Below are 20,083 nucleotides of genomic sequence, written 5' to 3' on the forward strand. Positions count from 1 at the left end.
AGGATTATTAAAGATCGGATTGGGGCTGGGATCAGACAATACCGAGTATTAAAGTTTGTTGGACTAAAGAACTTGTTTGGAACATCCCTACTTATCACACTCATATATCTACAGCCTCGTGTGCATCTCATCACATTGTCTCTGAGGTGCCTCAAACTCAGGAATGTGAAGAACGTCTTCTCGTCTTTATTTACCTGTTAATGTTACACACACGCACACTGAAACCAGCCAGCTTCCTTATCTGTCTTTTCATGCATGGAAACTTCTTCGTTCAATTTTAGACGTTGGATTTGCCGAGTCAATGTTGACTTTGAGTTATTGTTCTTAATATTTACCTGGAAAATTAGCAAATGTCAGTCTGGTAGCTGCACGTTTCTTTCTTCTTAGGATTATCCTCCTTCGTGCTTCGCTCTTGTTTTTTTTGTTGTTGAGAGAAGGATTAAGTGACTTCCTCTTTTCTTGCTGATGCACTTTAATTTGCTAATAATCAGAGTTAATCATTATCTGTCTGTGGAAGCCGATCTCACTTTGTCACACTCCTCACTTTGACTATTGAGACTTAAGTTTATTCTCGTATTAATACTACAACTCGCAGACGCATAAGTACCAATTAAAGAGCTGCAAAGACTCTCACAGAACCATAGATTTCCTGTGTTAAATTTTTGCGATATGTATATGAATCTATTTGAGTGTGTTTGCACGTGCAGCTGCTTCTGAAGACGACAGGTTTGGTGGTTAAAGAAACGCACTTGTGGAGTTTAGAAGGATTCTGCAGCCACTTATCTTTGAGGCTAACATCCTTAACTCTAACACGTAAAACACTCCTTAATGTCCGGCCTGAAAAGTTGCACATTAACGTTGCAAGAAAAAAAAAAGAAAAAAGGACCAAGTCGGAATAAGCTGCGTTTATGACTTTGACACAGATGTATAAGCCTACGCAAAAACTCTTAAATCCCGCAGTGACATTGTGAGTTTCCATCACATGCTGAAGTGTCAGTGGGAACTAGCGTATTCACATGACGCTTGGCAGCAGCAGTGGAGATGTTAAACACAATAGTTGCACATTGACTAGTAGAAGCATCTTTGGCTTTCTTTGTGTCTGAATGTTTTCCAGTTTAGCAGGAACCTGTAATTATTTGTAATGAGCCCGAGATTCGATTTGGCATAAACATGGAACATAAGCTGCATTTTCTAGTAGAGAACAGATTTAAAAAAAAAAAAATCGTATTACTTTGATCTCCTGTGTCTATCATTTCCTCATAAATAGCTCTCATCACGAGTTTACACTTCAGATCTGCTCACCCGCCACCTCTCATTCCTCTCGATGTTAGAAAACTGAACACAGATCAGTGTGAAAGCCGACGTCCTTGGCCTGTTAGGCATGCCTCACGTGTTGCTGTAAACAGGAGGAGCTTGTAAAGAGCTTATAAACGTATCTCCGTCTCCGGCCTTTGGACGTGATGAACTATAACTTTTGCTGGCAGAATTTCAGTTAGAAGGGACCTTAAAAAGCACACGCATGCAAACTTATCCACTTAGACACTTCCTGGTCAAACCAGTCCGTGGGTTTGTTGTGATGGGGTTTCTAACTCTCTGCTGCCACCTACTGGAGAAGCCTATGCGTTCCCTGCAGCTTATGAAACGCTTAATTTCTCACTGGTTGTGCGTCCACAGGATTTGGTGGACTGGCGGAAGCCCCTGGCTTGGCAGGTGGGATACCTGGGGGAGAAGTACGACGCCTGGGTTCACCAGCCAGTCGACAGGCCGATCAGACTGTTTGGAAACCCCTTGCTGGAGGCCGGCACCAAAACGTCCTGGTAAGAGAGAACAGGCCGATTTTTCACCGGGCACGCATCAGGCATCACATGATTCTCCGTGTGGCCTCGAACTTTGGTTCGCGGACAAGGGCACGCCACAACTATGACACATGTTTAATGGAAAGAGGTGCAGATGAGTGATAGGAGTGAGGGAGAGGTTGGATATTCGGATCTTCTTGAAAAGGAGCCAATATTACATATCGTACGTGTTAGGTCAGTCCTTGTTTTCGGTATCTGCTGTGACATCTTTGTGCAGCAATAATAAGAACTAAACGTTTCTGGTATCGGCTGATCAGTCATCTACAGCAGCTTGGAGGATTTTAGCCCATTTCTTAGTTCTGAGATGCTGGTGTCTTTTTTTTTTTCTTCACATGAACTGTTTGCTTCAACAACTCTTCTATTGAAAGGGCCCGAAATGGTGGAAACAGAGTGAAATACATTTATTCCTTTAACCAGACTTTTTTTGATTATCTTTTTACAGGTACTGGGTACCGGTGGTGTGGCTCCCTATTGTGTTTTATTACAGCTGGTATTGCTACTCTACTCTGGCAAAGGGCACCACCAGGATAGTCCTCACTTCAGGTAACACACATCTGAGCCATCCACCGCAATCACAACCACATTTTAACACAACCGTACAACACGGCATGTTTGTTCTCATCGCCATGTGTCAGTATCTGTATATATATATTATATATATATATGTGTGTGTGTGTTGGTTCCCAGACATCTCCATCCCAGTCCATCAGTATGTTTTCCCGGTGCTCTTTTTGACGGGCTGGTTCTTGTGGTCGTTCATCGAGTACTGCATCCACCGCTTTGTCTTTCACATGAAACCGCCGGCTCATAACTACTACCTCATCACGCTACACTTCCTCCTGCACGGACAGCACCACAAGGTAATGAACGCCACATTTTATTGATCTTAAAACTGATATCTATTTATAAAGGCAATAATTTTCTATTGCTGGCAATAAATAAACCCTGTGTGGTTTCCTGGTTTCTATCTGTAGCATTTCTTTATTAATTTTTTTTTCTCCCCACAGTCTCCCTTCGACGGCTCCAGGCTGGTCTTCCCTCCAGGCCTGGCCTCTATAGTGGTGGGAATCTTCTACGCAATCCTCTGCTACACGCTCCCAGAGATCCTCGGGACGTCCGTGTTTGTCGGAGGACTGTGTGGCTATGTCGTGTACGACATGATCCACTACTATCTTCACTACGGCTCGCCCAAGAGGGGCTCGTACATGTACAGCCTGAAGGCCTACCACGTCAAACACCACTTTGAGCACCAGAGAGCAGGTGAGCAGCGTGAATGATTTTGGGGAGTTGCAGCAATGATAGACGAAAAAAAATAATTTCAAGTTCAAATAATCTTAATTTCGACATATGAAGCTAGCACAAAGTTCCCCAACCGTCTACCGCTTGCTTCTTACCACCAAAGAGACCTCCTCCTAGCTTCCTAGCCTCTCAGCTAATAGTAGCTCTTCATATGCTTCTAGCCTCCCAGCCAATTGTAACTCAGCCTAGCTCTTCCTGGCCTTTCAGCTAATAGTAGCTAGCTTCCCAAGTAATAGTAGCTCTTCCTAGCCGCCAGGCTAACAGAAGCTTTTCCTAGTGTCTCAGCTAATAGTAGCCTAGCTCTTCCTGGCCTCTCGGCCAATAGTGGCTCTTCCTAGATTCACATCTAACGGTAGCTCTTCCTGGCCTTTCAGCTAATAGTAGCTCTTCCTAGCTTCCCAGGTAACAGTAGCTCTTCGTAGCCGCCAGGCTAACAGAAGCTTTTCCTAGTGTCTCAGCTAATAGTAGCCTAGCTCTTCCTGGCCTCTCGGCCAATAGTGGCTCTTCCTAGATTCACATCTAACGGTAGCTCTTCCTGGCCTCTCAGCTAAAAGTAGCTCTTCCTAGGCTCCTAACCTCTCATCTAATAGTAGCTCTTCCTAGGCTCTGAACCTGTCATCTAATAGTTGCTCTTCCTAGCTTCCCAGCTAATAGTAGCCCATTCTAGCCTCTCAGCTAATAGTAGCTCATCGTAGCCTCCCAGCTAATTCTGTTTCCACTTTTGAATGACAAATACAAAACTGCTGCCACCTGCTGGTACAAAGGGTTATTTCCTCTCGGCTGCAGAATTTGTGCTCCAGCTTGGCTTTAGCCTTTGTGTTGTGTTCAAGTGCAACTTTTTGCGCCTTTAAGGTAGTTTTCCTGACATGATCTCTGTGTTACCCATGCAGGATTTGGAATCACCACCACCTTCTGGGATCACCCCTTTAACACAGTCATCCCCGACGAGGAATTCTGACGCAGACCCGGCTCTGATGAAGGGCCACAGGACTCGTCAACTCCTCAGCACCGAGCCCACATGCTACATCCACCCTCTTAGTTCAGTTTCTGCTGCCAAAGCTTCCGGGGAGGACTCCAGCCAAAAAAAACGTCATTGTAACACATTAATCAGCTCCGCCGCGTTATATTTTTCCTCTAGCTCAGTCATCTGAGCGCATGTCAGAATCCTCACTGTGATCTTCTCCACACAGCTGCAAGGCCGTCCTGTGCCATTTTTATTTCGCTTCTTTAAAGAAAATAACCAAACTCACACCTGCTGCCAAGCTTTCACCTGGTCGCCAGTCACAACACGGTAATGTACAGACAGAGGAACACATAGAAAAGCATGTGGACGTCTGCTGAATGTATTTAGCTTTAGATCTGATGCAGAATTGCACTGAAAACAGAAAATATATGCTTCTTGATGTTAAAAGGTACGCTGTCCAAGAGGGAAAAGGAAGTGATAGATGGTAGGTGATCGTGGAGAAACAAAATGTGGGTGAGAGGTAGAAAGAGAGAGAGCTTTTAAACCAATCACCAGGTGAACCTACTCAGGAATAATCCTCCTCTTCAATATCTGCAGCTTCCTGTTTTTGTTCTCCGCTGCTACGTACGCTGCTAACAGTCAACTAAAGATCCCTCCACCCCATCTGGGCTTACTGTACTTCATTTTACCTTTTCAAACGGCTGTGAACAGAAAAATAATAATAATAATAATAATAATAACATTTGGTTTCAGATATTTGAACGTCCAACAGCTTAGCGCTTTTAACTTATTAGCAGTAAAGCTGCAGACTTTATACAGTAGTATGAGTTTTTAAAAATGTTTGAAACCACTGTTGGAGATATATTTTTGCAAGTCTGTTTTTTTTTTCTTACTGATTAATTATATAACAAGAATGTTTTAAAAAAGAAAGAAAGGTTTTTGTACAGAGTGGGGAGATTCTTCGATTGCACCAGCTTCACTTCGAGTTGGATGCGTTTAGATTTAAAAAGGGTTGTCATGGTGACGGAGAGGAGACAGAGCTGCAGGCATGAAGCCAGTCTGATCGGGACTTCCTGCTGAGGAGATCCCAGGGTCGAAGCTAACAGGTTTTTTAATATTTTTTTAATTTTCAATTTTTTTTTTTGCTCCCCTGTGGATCTTCCTGCTGCAGGATGACGATCGACAAAACCATCTGACTGGACGGCGGGAGGTCTCGACCGGGACTGGCCGATCCTCAAAAACACTGTGTCTCCTCTTCTGGACACCAGATAACCAAAGCAGAACAAAACTTAATTCATGATTACGTAAATAGCACAGTGGGCATTACAGTATATCGGTCTGTGTACTTTTTTGTATTTCAAGTTTGGTTTTAGACTAAAAAAAATACGAGTTAATTTGATTTTTCCGTTTAAAAAGCAAAAACAAAATTAAAAAAAAAAAGCTAAACAAGTAAATTCACCTTTCATACTTTAATATTCTAAAAAACAAAACAAAAAGAGAACTATACAAAAAAGCAGTCGTTATTTGATTCATATAAAACTGGAGGTGATGATGAAGAAGAGGTTGTTTACAGAACAGACCACCGACATGACTTTGGAACAATATTCAGATGTAACTTTAGTGTCATCTGAATTTATGTCTTAGCGTTTGTCTGGTGAATACAAAGTAACATCAGGTTTAGTCAGTGCTGAACATACTGATCTGGGCCTGGGGGGAGCCGTGTTGAAGTGTTCCAGGTGAAGACTACTTCCTGGTTCATTCAAGTAAATGTGTATTTTTTTATTTTTCACTTGTTGCACTTTTGTTTTTTGAATCATAATAGTAGAAAGTCTTGTTTTAAACAACAGAATAAAAGAAAGCTTTCTTTTTCTTTTTTTTTTTTGTTTTTGGATTTTTTTTTTTTTTTTTAAAGAATCAAATAAATCTTTGTTTCTAGTTTTAAAAGCAAACTTGAAAAAAAAATTCACGGACTCATATTGTACCGCTATCCCACAGAATCATTTTATATTGAGCTTGGAGAAAAGACTGCATTAACCAAGTGCGCATATATTCATTCTTACATGTAAAAAAAAATTAAAAAATTTAAGGTTTCAACCAGATGAAAAATCAGCGACACTGTACGATACCTCCGTTTTCTTTAGTTTTATACAAGTTAATGCAGTAATAATAATGATGTAATAATAAGAAGGCTGTGTGACCAGAAATGTCTTTCAATATCACCAGGGCTTGAGCTAAACCAAATAAATGTTTATCTACAGATACCAGTGAATGTAAAACTCAGATGATAACAAATGTTGTTGCCTTTCCCGGCACTGATGTCAGATGTTTAGTTTTGTTAATACGACGCGAGGCTCGTCACAGTGATTCCACCCGTTGGAACTTTTTAAATCTTATTTATGTATATTTATGTGACAGCAGCAGCTTTGATTCTGACATCCACAGGCTAAATCATGCAGGATAAATAGTGATGATAATAATAGTAATAATATTTCCACAATCTGTTTACTTTAATGTCTGTTGTTTTGGAATTTTAAATGTCTATGCAAATGCAAATGTATTTGTAAATAAATGTATATTTCTGACGTCGGCCTGCGTTGTGCTTTTTGTTTGTTCGTTTTAGGACTTTTTGGCAAGTGCACTGTTAAAAATGTATAATGTAAAATATTTTAGTGAAATTGTATTTAAAACCTTTTCTCTGGATGGTCCATTCACAAATTAATTTCAAGTCAACGAAAGGAAACTAGTTAATGAGGACACCCATGACAGAAAGATACAAGTTAGGGAGGACAACGAGAAACCTTTAACTGTTATGAAGGACACTAGTTTGAGAGGACACCAAAATACCTGGGACACTAGTTGGGGAGGACAGAAGGAGGACATGTATGACTACTCCAAGGACACCAAGAAATCTATGACAACTCTAAAGGAGAGTTGTCATAGACTTTTTTTAGGACACCAACACAAATGGGACACTAGTAGGGAAGGACACAAAGACACCTATGACTACTCTAAAGAAGACACGTTAGAGAGGACACCAAGACACTTGGGAGACTATTCTGAGGACAAGAGTTTGGGAGGACACCAAAGTACCTAGGACAGTAGTAGAGGATGGCACCTAGAACTACTGTAAAGGAGTCAAATTAGCGCGGACACCAAGACACCTACGTCTATTTTGAAAGACACTAGCTATGGAGGACACCAAGACGCCTGGGAGACTAGTTAGAGGGCACACAAAGACACCTATGACCACTCTGAGGACACTGAGACACTTTGCTAGCGTACCCAGACCGATGCTAATGAAGTAAAGGTGGATATGCTACATGTGCAGGTTGCTACATGGTTAGCATACGTTCACACAGTGTTTGTTAGCAGATGACTCTCGGCTTCACTCACTATCCAATAATATTATCTCAGCCTGGCGCTAGCACGTTCCTGTGTTTAGCATCAAAATGTATTTACATTTGAATCACAAAAAACAGCAAATATCCACATTCAAGAAGCTGAAAAAGGTTGTTTTCCTATATTTTGTCTTAAAAGTTATATTTTTTTAACATTAAAAAAAATTGAAACACAGTCCAGGTGTGAGACAGTGAATAATTTACAAGTTTATTAAAGGTAAATGGTGCTCAACTCTGATTTTAAAGTGTATTTTTATCCTTTGGCAGCTGCTGCATCTCCACCATATTAGCTTTAAGAGTCAGAGGGTGGCTGGTGGCTGGCAGCAGCGGTGGTGCAGTAGGACCATGAAGCCTACAGGAGGGAGGAGCCTGAATAAAAACCAAACAACCCTCCACACCCTGCAGTCTGAGGGGAAGTTCCTCCGCATTCCTACCACACACACACACACATACACACACACACACACACCTACAAATACATACATACACACAGATCTCCTCAGAGAGGCAGCTGGGAGGAACCTGAGGCTGGGTGAGTGTGTGTGCAGAGAGTAAAAGTCTTCTTCCTGGTTCAGTTTTCAGAGCCGCCCAGCAGATGTTGTTGCCTTCATGTTGCACTCTGTGTTTGTGTGTCAGGAGTTTGGAGGGGGCCCTGCTGTAGGACCAGAGACCAGAACCTCATCCTCAACGCCGGGCCAGGTGGCTGTATTTGCTAACTCATCTTTTACTCTACTTGAATCCCTTTCTCTCACTCTGTTGCTGTGTATTTTCATAGCTTAATGCCAACAGGAAGTCACTGCACCACTTCCAATGATCTTATTCTTGAAAGGCTTCCACGAAATGTGTCTCTGGATCATGAGTGCGTCTTCTCTTGTGTTTCAGCACAAGTAACATGTTGTACTTTATATTGTTATTAACGGCGAAGTAACCGCAGCTTCCTCCCAGGAATCAGAAACGTTTACTGCACGTTTGTAGCTTAAAGGTGCAGCAAGTATAGTAAAATTGGACCTGAAATTACTGCATGTTCAGCTCCACATGCAAATCTTAAGGCTAATAACTGATGCAAATGCAAAAAAAATAAAAGCTGAATGATGTCACTCAAGTATGTAACTGATGGTCCATAAAAGGTTTGTTAGTTTAGATTAGAGACGAGTTTATAAGAGGTTTGATGGAGGCCGGCAGGGAGTATCTTTTTAAATTTTAACTTTCAAGTCTATATCTAAGATGTGATGTTTGTTTTAAATTGCAGGCTTTGGCTCCCCAAAGTTCACAAACATGCCGGATATTTACTTTTGATCAGAAACCAGATGTAATGTTAAACCAACCACTCGTGACATTGTTTAAACAGTAGCTGGCTACCTCAAAGATTACAAAACCTAATAAATACTTTTAATCTACACTGTTAAGCCAAAACAAGCATGAAAATAAGACTCATAGGTGTGGAAACGGGTATGAAAATGAAACTAAGAGAGTACTAGAGAGTAGTACAACTAATCCATGTCTGCAGCTGTGAGAGACTGTACTTTAGCATTTCAGCTAATATTATCATGCTAACGTCATCACAGTTGAAATGCTAATGTTTAGCAGGTACAGTAGCAAGAGTTTCTCTTCAGTTTGGTGTGTTAACAAGTCAGCATTTTCTAATCACACCACAGCTTGACATGATGTTTGTTTTTTTTGCTAAACATATATTTATCTTTTTCAAATGTATGTCTGTTAAGATGTCTCTGAAAGCTGTGATGTGCAAGCAATCCCACATATTCAAAAAATACCAAATGTTTACTTTTTACTTTGCTTTGTCAAGTTGAAAAAGGTGTAAAAATGAGACCTAAAGAGTGTCTTCCTCCATGCCAGCAGCTCTGTGAGGCTGTACTTTAGCACTTTATTACCACGCTAATGCTAGTATCTATCAGGTACAATAGCTAGCAGCTTTTCACTTCAGTTTGTTGTTTTACCAGAGTTAGCATTTGGTAACTGTCTGTAAAGAAAAGACATAACTTGATATTAGCTCCAGACCAAATAAAAAATAAAAGTACAAACCTACTCCTTCAAAATAAGAGCATGCAACACCAACCAAAACTTAATAAACAGGCTGTATAGAAGCCATGCCTTTCAAAAGAGAAATGTGTCTCAGAATCAACACACAATTTTAATATTGTTAAATAATGATGTAGTTCCACCAGCAGCTGTCCATGATGTCTGCTTTTACGACATGATAAAACTTTCACCTGCAAATAGCTCTGTGTATAGTCATTGTAGTGGTTAGGGTATTTCCTCGGGGTATTATATTTGAATATATTTTACTAAAAAGCCAGATATAAAGTCAGACATGTGTGAGTGAGTTGTTGTTATCCTCAGGGGACTATAAACAGCTGAACAATGAGAATAGTTTCAGGGAACATTGCAAATCTGAGAGCATAAATTTAACTTTTTGTTCCTTATTGTTGCCAGTCTCAACATGAGTAAGGCAGGTGGTGATGAAAGTGGAGCTGGTGACCACCACGACTCCCCCAAGGAGCCGGAGGTTAAGACCGGCGGAGAAAAGTCGGTGAACAAGCTGAGCGCCGCCGTCACTTCTGGACCTGGCTGGACCAAGGTGAGCTGCCCCTGCTGCGTGTCGGAGCGGGTGGAGCCGCTGGTCCTGGTGAAGCTCGGGGAGAAGGTCAGCCCCGAGACCAAGCGGTGGATCATCAGACTGATACAGGCGCCTCAGAAAGATGGAGGTGAGGGTTTTAGATGTCACTTCTATTGACTTTTCCTCACGCGTTTCAGCTGAACTGGTATCAAATTTTATGAGCTGCAAATCAATTGAACTAGAGACTGAACACAGGACAGTTCTTCACAGATAGGTCTTCATGTTTCTTTCTGCAAATGAAAAACTCATCCAAATACTTATACTGTAAGTATATATACTTTATCATTTTGGTATTATATTGTATTTTTTTATGACTTAATTTTTCATGGAACTATTTGAATCTTATTTGAGTTTTCAGATAACAGAGTCTGGCTTTTAATATTTCCCTCAAATAGAGTAGCCTACTGTAGCCTATATATTATTTAAGAGTTGGAACAAATGCTTTGTAATAATCTTAAAGGGAATTTTCTAATATTTTAGCCTATGTTTTGTCATATTCTGAGAAGGTTTACGACAATCTGAATGGCCACAGAAAGCTTAAATAACGTAATTTTAATCTGTATGTGTGAAATTTGATATATATTAACATTATAATTGAGATGTTACTCTCTGTATAAATAGTTTGTCTATAAAACAGGAGGCAGGCAAGTGTTTGTAATATTATATTTTTTAATAGTATTTTTTTGTAAATATGTATGTTTGTAAATTGTAAATATATGAGCAGACGTCAGGGAGACCAGCAGTTATTGCGAGCATGGTTAGCATGCTAACATTAGCTATAGTGCCAACAGAGCTGACGTTCACATTATACTTTAAGCTAATTTGCAAATGCTGGCATGCTAACATGCTAAACTAGGGGTGGAAATTGTAGCTATTATATTTGGTAGATATGGTTAGCATGGAAATATTAGCTACAGCCCTGGTAAAGCTGTGTTCTGACATTGACATCGGCTGTTCATAATAATTAAAGCTAATTATCAAATGCTAGCAGGCTAACGTGCCAAATTAAGATAATAAATTGCTGCTATTACACTAACTAGATATTACAGTTAGTGATTGTGAGAATATATCAGCTTTCTAACAGCTATAGCTGTAGCTATAGTGCTACAGAGCTGCTAGCGTGGATGGAGACTCCTGCAATAGAAGAAGGCCATGTGGTCTCATGAGTCCAGATTGACCCTGTTCCAGAGTGATGGGGCATCAGGGTAAGAAGAGAGACAGATGGAGTGAGGCCTCCATCATGCCTAGTGTCTTACTGTACCAGCCTGTGGGGGCAGTGCTATGATCTGGGGTCGCTGACGTTGCTCCGGTCTAGGTTCAGCAACATTATGCCCAAAGAATGAGGTCAACTGAATGACCAGGTTATTCCATGAATGGATGTTGATGATGGACCTGATGTCAGGATTCATGGGACTCAAATTATGAAAGAGTAGTTCAGGGAGCATAAGACATAATTTTCTCACATTGATTGGCCACCACAGAGTCCAGACCTGAACCCCATTGAGAATCTTTGGGATGTGCTGGAGAAGACTTTGATCAGTGGTCAGACTCTTCAATCATCATTACAAGATCTTGGTGAAAAATTAATGAAACACTAGATGGAAATAAATCTTGTGACATTTTTGGCCAGGCAGTGTATTTACACTTGATAAAGGTGATTTAATGTAAATATTTGACATTTAAAACCTTCTCACCGGAAGGTGCTGCACTACTGGCCCACCCGGGCGAGGACGCCAGTGGGGACATCATCGTGGTCTCGGCCCCGCGCTGCACGCTGCTACGAGCCACAGAGGAGCTGGGCCTTTGCAAGAAGTACCGCAGCGGAGACATGGAGGCGTTCTCCTACCACGACAAGGACAACTTTAAAGACTCAGGTACCGAAGTTTAATTTCGTTGAACAAATTCAACACTTACAGTTTAGCCTGAAGATAGTGGAGAATGGTAGAAACAAGCAAAGTATGAAACAATGGTGAAAGAGGAGGATAGGGACAAGTAAACATCCAAAACCTGCACCTGGAGGAGTTGGGGTTTTAAATTGGAACAATCTGTGGGTGTTACTCATCATAAACTGACATGGTGAGTTCCTGTTACCAGATACTTGCCTGTACCTGTACCTGTACGTGTTGGAGAAAATTATTATTGAACGAATCTAGTCTAGGGGGACATGAACAGGAAATGATGCAACCAGCTTATTTCCAGGAGACAACAGACACAGTTTCAGTAAGAAGAGGTAGTGGTGAGGTACATGAAACTTTTGTTTCGCCGCTGTTCCTCCTCTGAACTGTATTTGTACATCAAGAGTTACAATATTGAAACAAATCTTATAATTTCAAATGATATTGTTATGAAAAATAGTGAATTAAAATAAACTAAGATCATCTGTAGCCTCTGCTTAAACATATGCACTAGTGTAGTAAATAGTTGGTAACTTTCCTCCTGCCTCACTGGATTTTTATGTATTTATTATATTTTTTTGTATGTTTTCAATAAAGAATGAGAAAAATATTAGTGTAGTTAAAGGAATTAAATAATGCAGCCGAATTTACGTGAAATTCGAACATCCAGGACTTTCATTTTCAGCCTTCATCTCTGCAGCTGTTTAATCGTTAATGTTGTGTTTGTTCAGACAACATGGAGGTGTTTCTGACGCTGGCGGAGCGACAGTTCATCGTGAAGTACGAGCTGGACGGTCTTCGGGCGCTGAGGGACGTGAGGATTCCCGGCCTCCCCGACACCTACACTCTGCACAACCGGGACAACATCTGTGAGTTTAGTCCGGCTGAGAATCCAGACTTTAGGAAATAGGATGCACGTGCAGCTGAGTAATTTGCTTCTCGAGCAATTTGGGGACAATCTACCAGTGTTTAGTTAGATTTTTAAAACCTCGGGGCAAAAATGGACTCACAAACAAACAGCTCAGAAGCTCAGGGTTTACTGTGATGCTTAAAAGTTTTTTTAAAAAATTCTACATTTCTGCATAAAAATGATGATAATAAGAGAAGACAAAGAGAACAGGTGAAACAGAAACATTACACTTCTTCATTTATTTATTTCAGAAAATGAATCATTTGTTAGTTTAAAAAGTAAATGAACCCTTGTTTTCAGTATCTGCTGTGACCCCCTTTGTTTGACATTTCTGGAAACTGCTGATCTGTCGTCTGTCACCTCGTGCTGTATGTTCTCGGTCTCAGTAGTTTACAACACCCCCGGTTTATCTCTGTGGACAAACACAGTGTTTCATTATTAAAAGTATAGTTCGTATTCTCCCAAAAGGGCTCAGCGCTGTAGTTTATGGCAAACAGTGCAAAAAATATTAGTAAATGGTGCATTAGTTAGGGACTATTTTCAGTTGCGGATTAATACACATGTTTTTCTAACGTGTGTTTACAGCAGTGTTTATGGCAACCAGCTCAACTATGTGTAAACAACCACTTAGTTGTGTTTGTCACATTCCGCCTTCACTATCTATGTCTCGCTTGTCTCACATTTAAACATGAAAATGTTTTATTTAGCATCAAACTTCTCATTGTAACTGTATGCACACCAGTCAGCCACCACATTATGACCACTGACCACAGGAGAAGTAAATAATATTGACCACCTTGTGAGAATTCAGTGTTTTGCTGTGAAACTTTTGGACCTGACATTTGTGTGGGTGTAACAGACATGTAGCACCCACCTAGACCAGACCAGACACCCCCATAGTAATGACACTCTTGATGGCTGCAGCCATCCCCAGCAGGATGCAGCCTGACACAAAGACACAGAAACATGGTTTAACAACAACTCAAAAAAAAAAAACATGAAAAACAGCACAGGCCTCCAAAAACCCACAGATACAAGGGGTGAAAGATCCACAGATCCACAGAGGCCTCTCCCCTCAACCCATAGGACCCAAAGACCCCCACTAACAACATCCTGGTGCCAGATACCACAGATGTCCACACATGTCAATTCTCTGATGAGGGAGACCTACACAATATCAGGAAGGTGTTCATAATGTTATGCCTAATCAGTGTATGTGAGCTGAACTTTGAGTATGTTGCTGCAGGGCAGAAGCTTGGTTCAGCTCGAGTGATCGTGGACACGTTTCCTCTCCACAACCCGGAGAAGCTGAAGAGTCTCAGTGAAGCCTGGTACTCTGGGAATCAGCTGGCTCAGCCGCTCGGTGGGTGGAAGCGCAAAACACACAACAGTCACAAATCACGTTAGATGGCGACAAGAATATTAAACACGTCCCTACGTGTCATGATTTATCCAGATTCAGTCAACGAGTATTTCGGAAGCTCGATCGCTTTCTACTTCAGCTTCCTCGATTTCTACACCTGGTCTCTGCTCCCACCGGCCTTACTGGGCCTGTTCATCATGTACTTCTCAGGTAGGCGTCTGGATTTAACATTTATCTTTCTTCACGCTGATTGCAGTGCCATATTTGCAGTTTTATTGTTATTTATTGACTTTAATGATATAGCTGTTCAACCTGCACCTCAAAACCACCTAACTAACCCAAAGCTCTCCCTTCCCATCACAGGCGGGGCTCAGAAGGAGATGGTGGCGTCGGTCTCATCCTCAGCGGCCTCCGGCCTCCAGGACGACTCAGAACCGGCGGTCAGCGGCCACATGCTGCAGGCCGTGTTCAGCATGCTGTGGTCCACCGTGGTCATGGAGCTGTGGAAACGCCGGAGCGCCTCGCTGTCGTACCGATGGGGGACCCTGCACCTCGCCGAGCGCTTCGCGGAGCCCAGGCCCGGTTTCCACGGTGACCTCGGCGTCAACCCCGTGACGGGACGCGTGGAGCCGCTCTTCCCTGAGTGGCAGAGGGACCTGCGCATGGCGCTGGTGTCCGTTCCGGTGGTGGGGATGTTTATGGGTGAGTTATTAATTCAAAGATTGAAATATTTGACGGTGGCAGCGGGTGTCTGGTGAAGCCCCTCACGTGTCTGCTCCTGCAGGGCTGGTGGTGATGGGGATGGTGTGTTTCTACTGGGCGGAGGCTCAGGTGCAGCAGCTGCACAAAGACTGGGACTCCGTGCTGTCCCAGACTCTGCTCTACGTGCCCTCGGTGCTTCACATCGTCTACTCAAACGTGCTGGCGACCGGTTACAAGACGGTGGCGCAGTCTCTGACGGAGTATGGTGAGTGAGGCCGAGGCGACAGAGGATTCTGTTACAAATCACACAGATCTAATGAGCTGTTGTTATTGTGTCAACGCAGAGAACCACAGAGAACAGTCGGCCTTCGACAACCATCTGACGGCTAAAGTCCTCGTGGTTAGTTCCTCGTCTCCTCTCAGATCTGTAGCTCACACCTGCACACAACGGGCTCTTTGACCGGGTTTAATCTTCTCTCTCGTTCCTCAGTTCACCTTCTTCAACTACTTCCTGGTGCTCTTCCACATCGCCTTCTTCAAGCAGGACGTTCCTTTGCTTCGTAAGGTAACAGCCGAGCTCCACAATCCTCCTGAAAAGTTACTTTTTAAATAGCTCTACCAGTTAGAACAGGATGTCTGTTATCTTACATCTTATTCTCCAAGTTTGTAACACAGGTTTTGCCAGTTTATTAGGTACACGAGTGGAAACATTCTGTTGAAACAGTCCTACATTAAATCTTATCTACATGCAGGTTCTGGTATTCAGTATTTGTTTGTTTCAAGTTTTTTTTATTTTAAGCTCAAGTGTTATTTGTTTGAAGGTGCCTCCTCTGATAAAACCTGATGAAAATCCACATTTCTGCATAAAAAGTAGTGTAAAATATTCGGAGAAACCTCTCGCAAACCTGTAATGACTTCTAAAGAAAAAAGGCAGAATGAAACAAATTATTTATTTGCTTTCCGTCCTTCTCCGTCTCAAGCGTCTGGCCTCTTTGCTGATCGTGACCCAGCTGGTGAACCAGGTGACCGAGGTGGTCATACCTTTCCTGGTGGACCGGTTCATCAGCGCCCCCCACAGGGCGGAGAGCGAGGACGACCCGCAGGAGGACAAATTTAGAAACCAAAGCACCCTGCCTCCTTTTCCTGTGAGTACATAAGTACTCATAGAGAAGAACGATTTCATTTAAAATATTGACATAAAACACGACCCTTTTCTGTTGCACGTCTCAGGGTTTGTTTGCAGAATACATCGAGCTCCTGGTGCAGTTTGGGTATTTGAGCCTCTTCTCCTGCGTTTATCCCCTGACGGCCGTGCTGCTGCTCATCAACAACCTGACTGAGATCCGGTCGGACGCCTACAAGATTTGCAAGCTCTTCCGCAAGCCCTTCTCCCCACCTGTGGCCAACATGGGCGTCTGGCAGGTCAGCAGCAAATACACATAAAATGTATCAGCCACAACATTAAAACCAGCGGTTACGTGATTAACGCTGATGATTTTCTGAGAAAACTGGGTCATGGAATTTATGTGGACGTTGCTTTGGTGTTTAGCATAAATTGAACATTATTGCAGACACCATGGCAACGGCAGGGGAGGTGCAGTATGTAAGAAAACTAGATCTATCAGACTAGGCCACTTTCTTCCACGTCTCCCTGGTCCAGTTCCTCATGTGTCCATTGGAGGAGCTTAATGAGAGGTCAGAGGTCAACATCCTGACTGGTGTGCAGCTACACAGCCCCAAACTAAATAAACTGATTAGAGGATGAGAGGACACAATACGTCATTCTGCAATTCATAGGTCTTCAACAGGGGGTCCCCTAGGGGTCTGTGGAGGTACTGCAAGTCCGGGGGCTATCTTTGGTTGATTAGACATTTTTTATATATTTTTTAATTCCCCCCACAAATTTAAATTTCTTTTAAATACACATTAATGTGAATCCAACGTTTTTTAGTAAAGAGATAAGGGATAGCTTAATAATGACATTAGTAATAATGTCGTAATGTAGTGGCTGATGCGGTTGTTATCTATCCATGTTCTGTATTTTTTAATGTGAAATCTCAGCATGAATGAAAAGCCACTGTAGTACAGTTAGTACAGTGTCTGAGTTCATCCTGTGAAACACACTCATGCTTCTGTCGGCATATTTAATTCATTTTAAATGATAAAATACAGGAGAACAATCCCTATTTTAATAAATTAAATACAGTAAAAAAAAAAATAAGCTCATGCCTTGTGGCAGAGGTGCAGGTTTTAATCATAAAATCATAATGTTGTGGCTGATTGTTTTCGTGGGCCCACACACAGGTCGCCTTCGAGGTCCTGAGCTTCGTCTCCGTGGTGTCCAACTGCTGGCTGCTGCTGCTGTCGCCGCAGTTACAGGAGCTGTGTCGGGAGGGCGGCCTGAGCAGCAACAACGTTCTGCTGCTGGCGGTCCTGGTGGAGGTGGGACGGAGGACGGAGAGGCATTCGGTTAAAGATAAACGGATAAATAAATAACACACACATCTGTGCTTTCACCCCTTGTGTCTGCAGCACATCCTGATCTTAATCAAACTCGTCATGGCGGTTCTGATCCCAGATGAACCCGACTGGATCAGGAAGAAGAAAGAGCACATCGAGTACATGTCGATGCAAGCCCTGAGGCAGCAGGTCAGTAAACCTGTTCAGATATTTATTTGCATTTTCTGTGCTTTTACATCTTTTGTGACACGTTTTCTTTTATTTTTCCTGCAGAAGCTTCAGTCTGAAGAGTCCTAGTTTTGTTTCAAATGCAGCGATCCAAACCTGAAAAGAACCTCCATCGTGTAAAGGGTTTGAGCTGCTCTGTCACTATGGTGCACCTGCAACTGCATATTATTTTGTATTTAAACTGCAAATCCACATGAAGCAGCAGCTTCAGCTAAAGAAAAGTGTTTATCGGCCCTTTAAAGTGACTGTTTTTTTGTCAGTGCTGCCACCTAGTGGTATGTTTGATAATTTATATATATATATATATATTTTGTATATGTATATGTGATTTTCGTCACTGTTTTGGTTTTTCAGATATCATTAGCTATTATCACATGAACATTTATGATCCCGACAACCTCCTTTAGTGAAGAAAAGGAGAAGATGAATGTGCAAAAGTTCCAAATCTTATCTTAAAGGTGTAGTTTAGTGTCTTTAAAGTGTGGGTAAATGTGTTAGTTGAACTTACGGCTGGTTTTGGGCTTCTGTAGCTATGGCAACCAGGCAGACCCAAGCCTCATAGCTCGATGTAAACCTCCCCAGAAATTTAACAACGCACCGTGACGATGCAGACCGCAAGACCTGTGATCGGTCTGCTTGGTAGTAGCCTGTTTACTGCTTTCGTATTTCCAGCCGCTTGTCCATCTCCGCAGTTTTCTATTTGATTGTTTTGGATCAATGAAGATGGAACACATCGAGCGAAAGTTAACTGAGGAAGTTTTGTCTCACACTAGTGTAGGTTACATACCTAGGTTACTTTAAATAAGCCTGTCGTCTGCAGTAGGTGGTAGTTTGGAGAAGCAGGCGCTGACACAAACACTAAAAAAAAAATTAAAAAAGCATCCTCAGAAATAAACCACTCTCCCTTTAATGCTGTATTTTTTAGCTTATTAGAGCGCCACCAAGTGGCAAGAAATCACTGAAGCTTTAATATCTTCAAATCCTGAATTCTGTTAAAGTAAACTAATAATTTTATTTATGAAATTATGAGTTTTTCCTCCTATGATGAGATTGTAGTGGGAGATGAATTTAGTAAGCTTTGGGTCAAGAACTGCTGTGTGCTTAGTTGTGAAAATATTTTTTTATTATAAGTGGGTTTTATTTTTTTACACGCTTAATACTGCAATAATACGCCTTATAAGTCTGACCGTGTTCACGAGTGTTTACTGATTTAACTTTGAATTAATGTGCACAAGGAGAAGCCACCAGAGGAAATCCACTGTATCTCTCACTCTTGACCTGTGGCCTCTTCTTCTTCTATTTATTTTAGGAGGTAGCAGTGTTTCCGGCCACCAGGTGGCAGCACATGCTTTTACATTTATATCCAACATGCAGCTTTGTTTCTGCTGGAGGACTGATGCAGCAAAGGGGCAGGTGATAAGAGAGATTTACTCAGAAGTGGCTGCAGCTTCACATGTGCACTCCTGACACTAATCATAGAGCTGAATGTTCGTGAGGTAGAGAGTGTGTGTGATGTGTTCAAGGACATCCGGTACGAGTCCACAATGTTTGACAGTTACCTTATAATAAAGTCACAAAAGTGAAAAGTTTGTTGGTCGTTCTTTGGAGGTGAAGAGAATTAACATTTGTAGTCTGGTGCAGAATTTAGTGGCAAAAAAAATAGAAGCAAAACAGGTTCAGATTTTACTTTTGTTTTTGTTTTTTATTTCTGCTGTTTATATATAATATTAAAAATTTAAGCTCCTCGTTTCATTTTTTCTTTGCTCAAATGTCTCCTTCAGTTGATCAACAATCCAGAAAATAACTGTCTTGATTCACTGACAATGCAAAAAATTGATAATTAAATATATATACATTAATCAGCCATAACATTATGACCACCTGGCTTATATCACATGGATCCGTCTAGACATTAGCAAGTCCTGCAAGCTTAATGCTCCTCAAACCATTCTCTATTCGAGTAGATACTAGAATACTAGAGAGCTACTGGACAGATCATCACTTGTGTCAGTGTCTGAGGCGTGCAATGAACACAGAATAAATGTGGTCTTTGTCAAAGCTGCTCAAATTGTCGCCCATTTGATAACTGGAAAGACTCAGAGTGAAAGAGGAGGAGGTGGACGGAGATAAACAGTCTGATGAAGATGTCTGATGAAGCTGGAGTCTCTTTAGGTGATAACAGGTCATGGTTTTTAATGTTTTCTGTAACATTGCTTAGTTTTTTGTTTGTTTTTTTCTTGTGCTTTGTTTCATAATCAGATTTCTTGATAGATTTAAGTTTTACTTCCTGTCTGTCTCTGATTCCACTCACCTGTGTTGCCTTGTGTCTTTTGTCTCCTGCTCTTCCCCTCGTTGGTCTCATTCGTATGTAGC

At 41.7% G+C, this 20,083-nt stretch overlaps 2 protein-coding genes across 2 annotated transcripts in view; both read left to right on the forward strand.

Annotated features, from left to right (window-relative positions):
• fa2h (fatty acid 2-hydroxylase) overlaps nt 1–6,701 on the forward strand; it is a 32,600-nt gene extending 25,899 nt beyond the window's left edge. Inside the window, 5 exon segments of the mRNA XM_047596512.1 lie at nt 1,675–1,817; nt 2,299–2,399; nt 2,544–2,716; nt 2,864–3,116; nt 4,046–6,701. Coding sequence (XP_047452468.1) covers nt 1,675–1,817; nt 2,299–2,399; nt 2,544–2,716; nt 2,864–3,116; nt 4,046–4,113 — 738 coding nt within the window. The 3' untranslated portion in view covers nt 4,114–6,701.
• Nucleotides 6,702–7,884: 1,183 nt separating this feature from the next.
• Nucleotides 7,885–19,462, forward strand: ano10b (anoctamin 10b). The gene is made up of 16 exons (XM_047595575.1): nt 7,885–8,049; nt 8,154–8,216; nt 9,969–10,240; nt 11,853–12,026; nt 12,779–12,916; nt 14,204–14,320; nt 14,414–14,530; nt 14,684–15,022; nt 15,105–15,287; nt 15,367–15,422; nt 15,513–15,587; nt 16,003–16,167; nt 16,253–16,444; nt 17,327–17,464; nt 17,555–17,671; nt 17,756–19,462. The coding sequence occupies exons 3-16, from the start codon at nt 9,976–9,978 to the stop codon at nt 17,777–17,779; spliced, it is 2,100 nt and encodes a 699-aa protein (XP_047451531.1). The 5' UTR covers nt 7,885–8,049; nt 8,154–8,216; nt 9,969–9,975; the 3' UTR covers nt 17,780–19,462.
• The last annotated feature ends 621 nt before the right edge of the window (nt 19,463–20,083 follow it).

Source organism: Mugil cephalus, chromosome 10 (genome assembly GCF_022458985.1).
Source record: "Mugil cephalus isolate CIBA_MC_2020 chromosome 10, CIBA_Mcephalus_1.1, whole genome shotgun sequence".
NCBI classification, from domain to species: domain Eukaryota; kingdom Metazoa; phylum Chordata; class Actinopteri; order Mugiliformes; family Mugilidae; genus Mugil; species Mugil cephalus.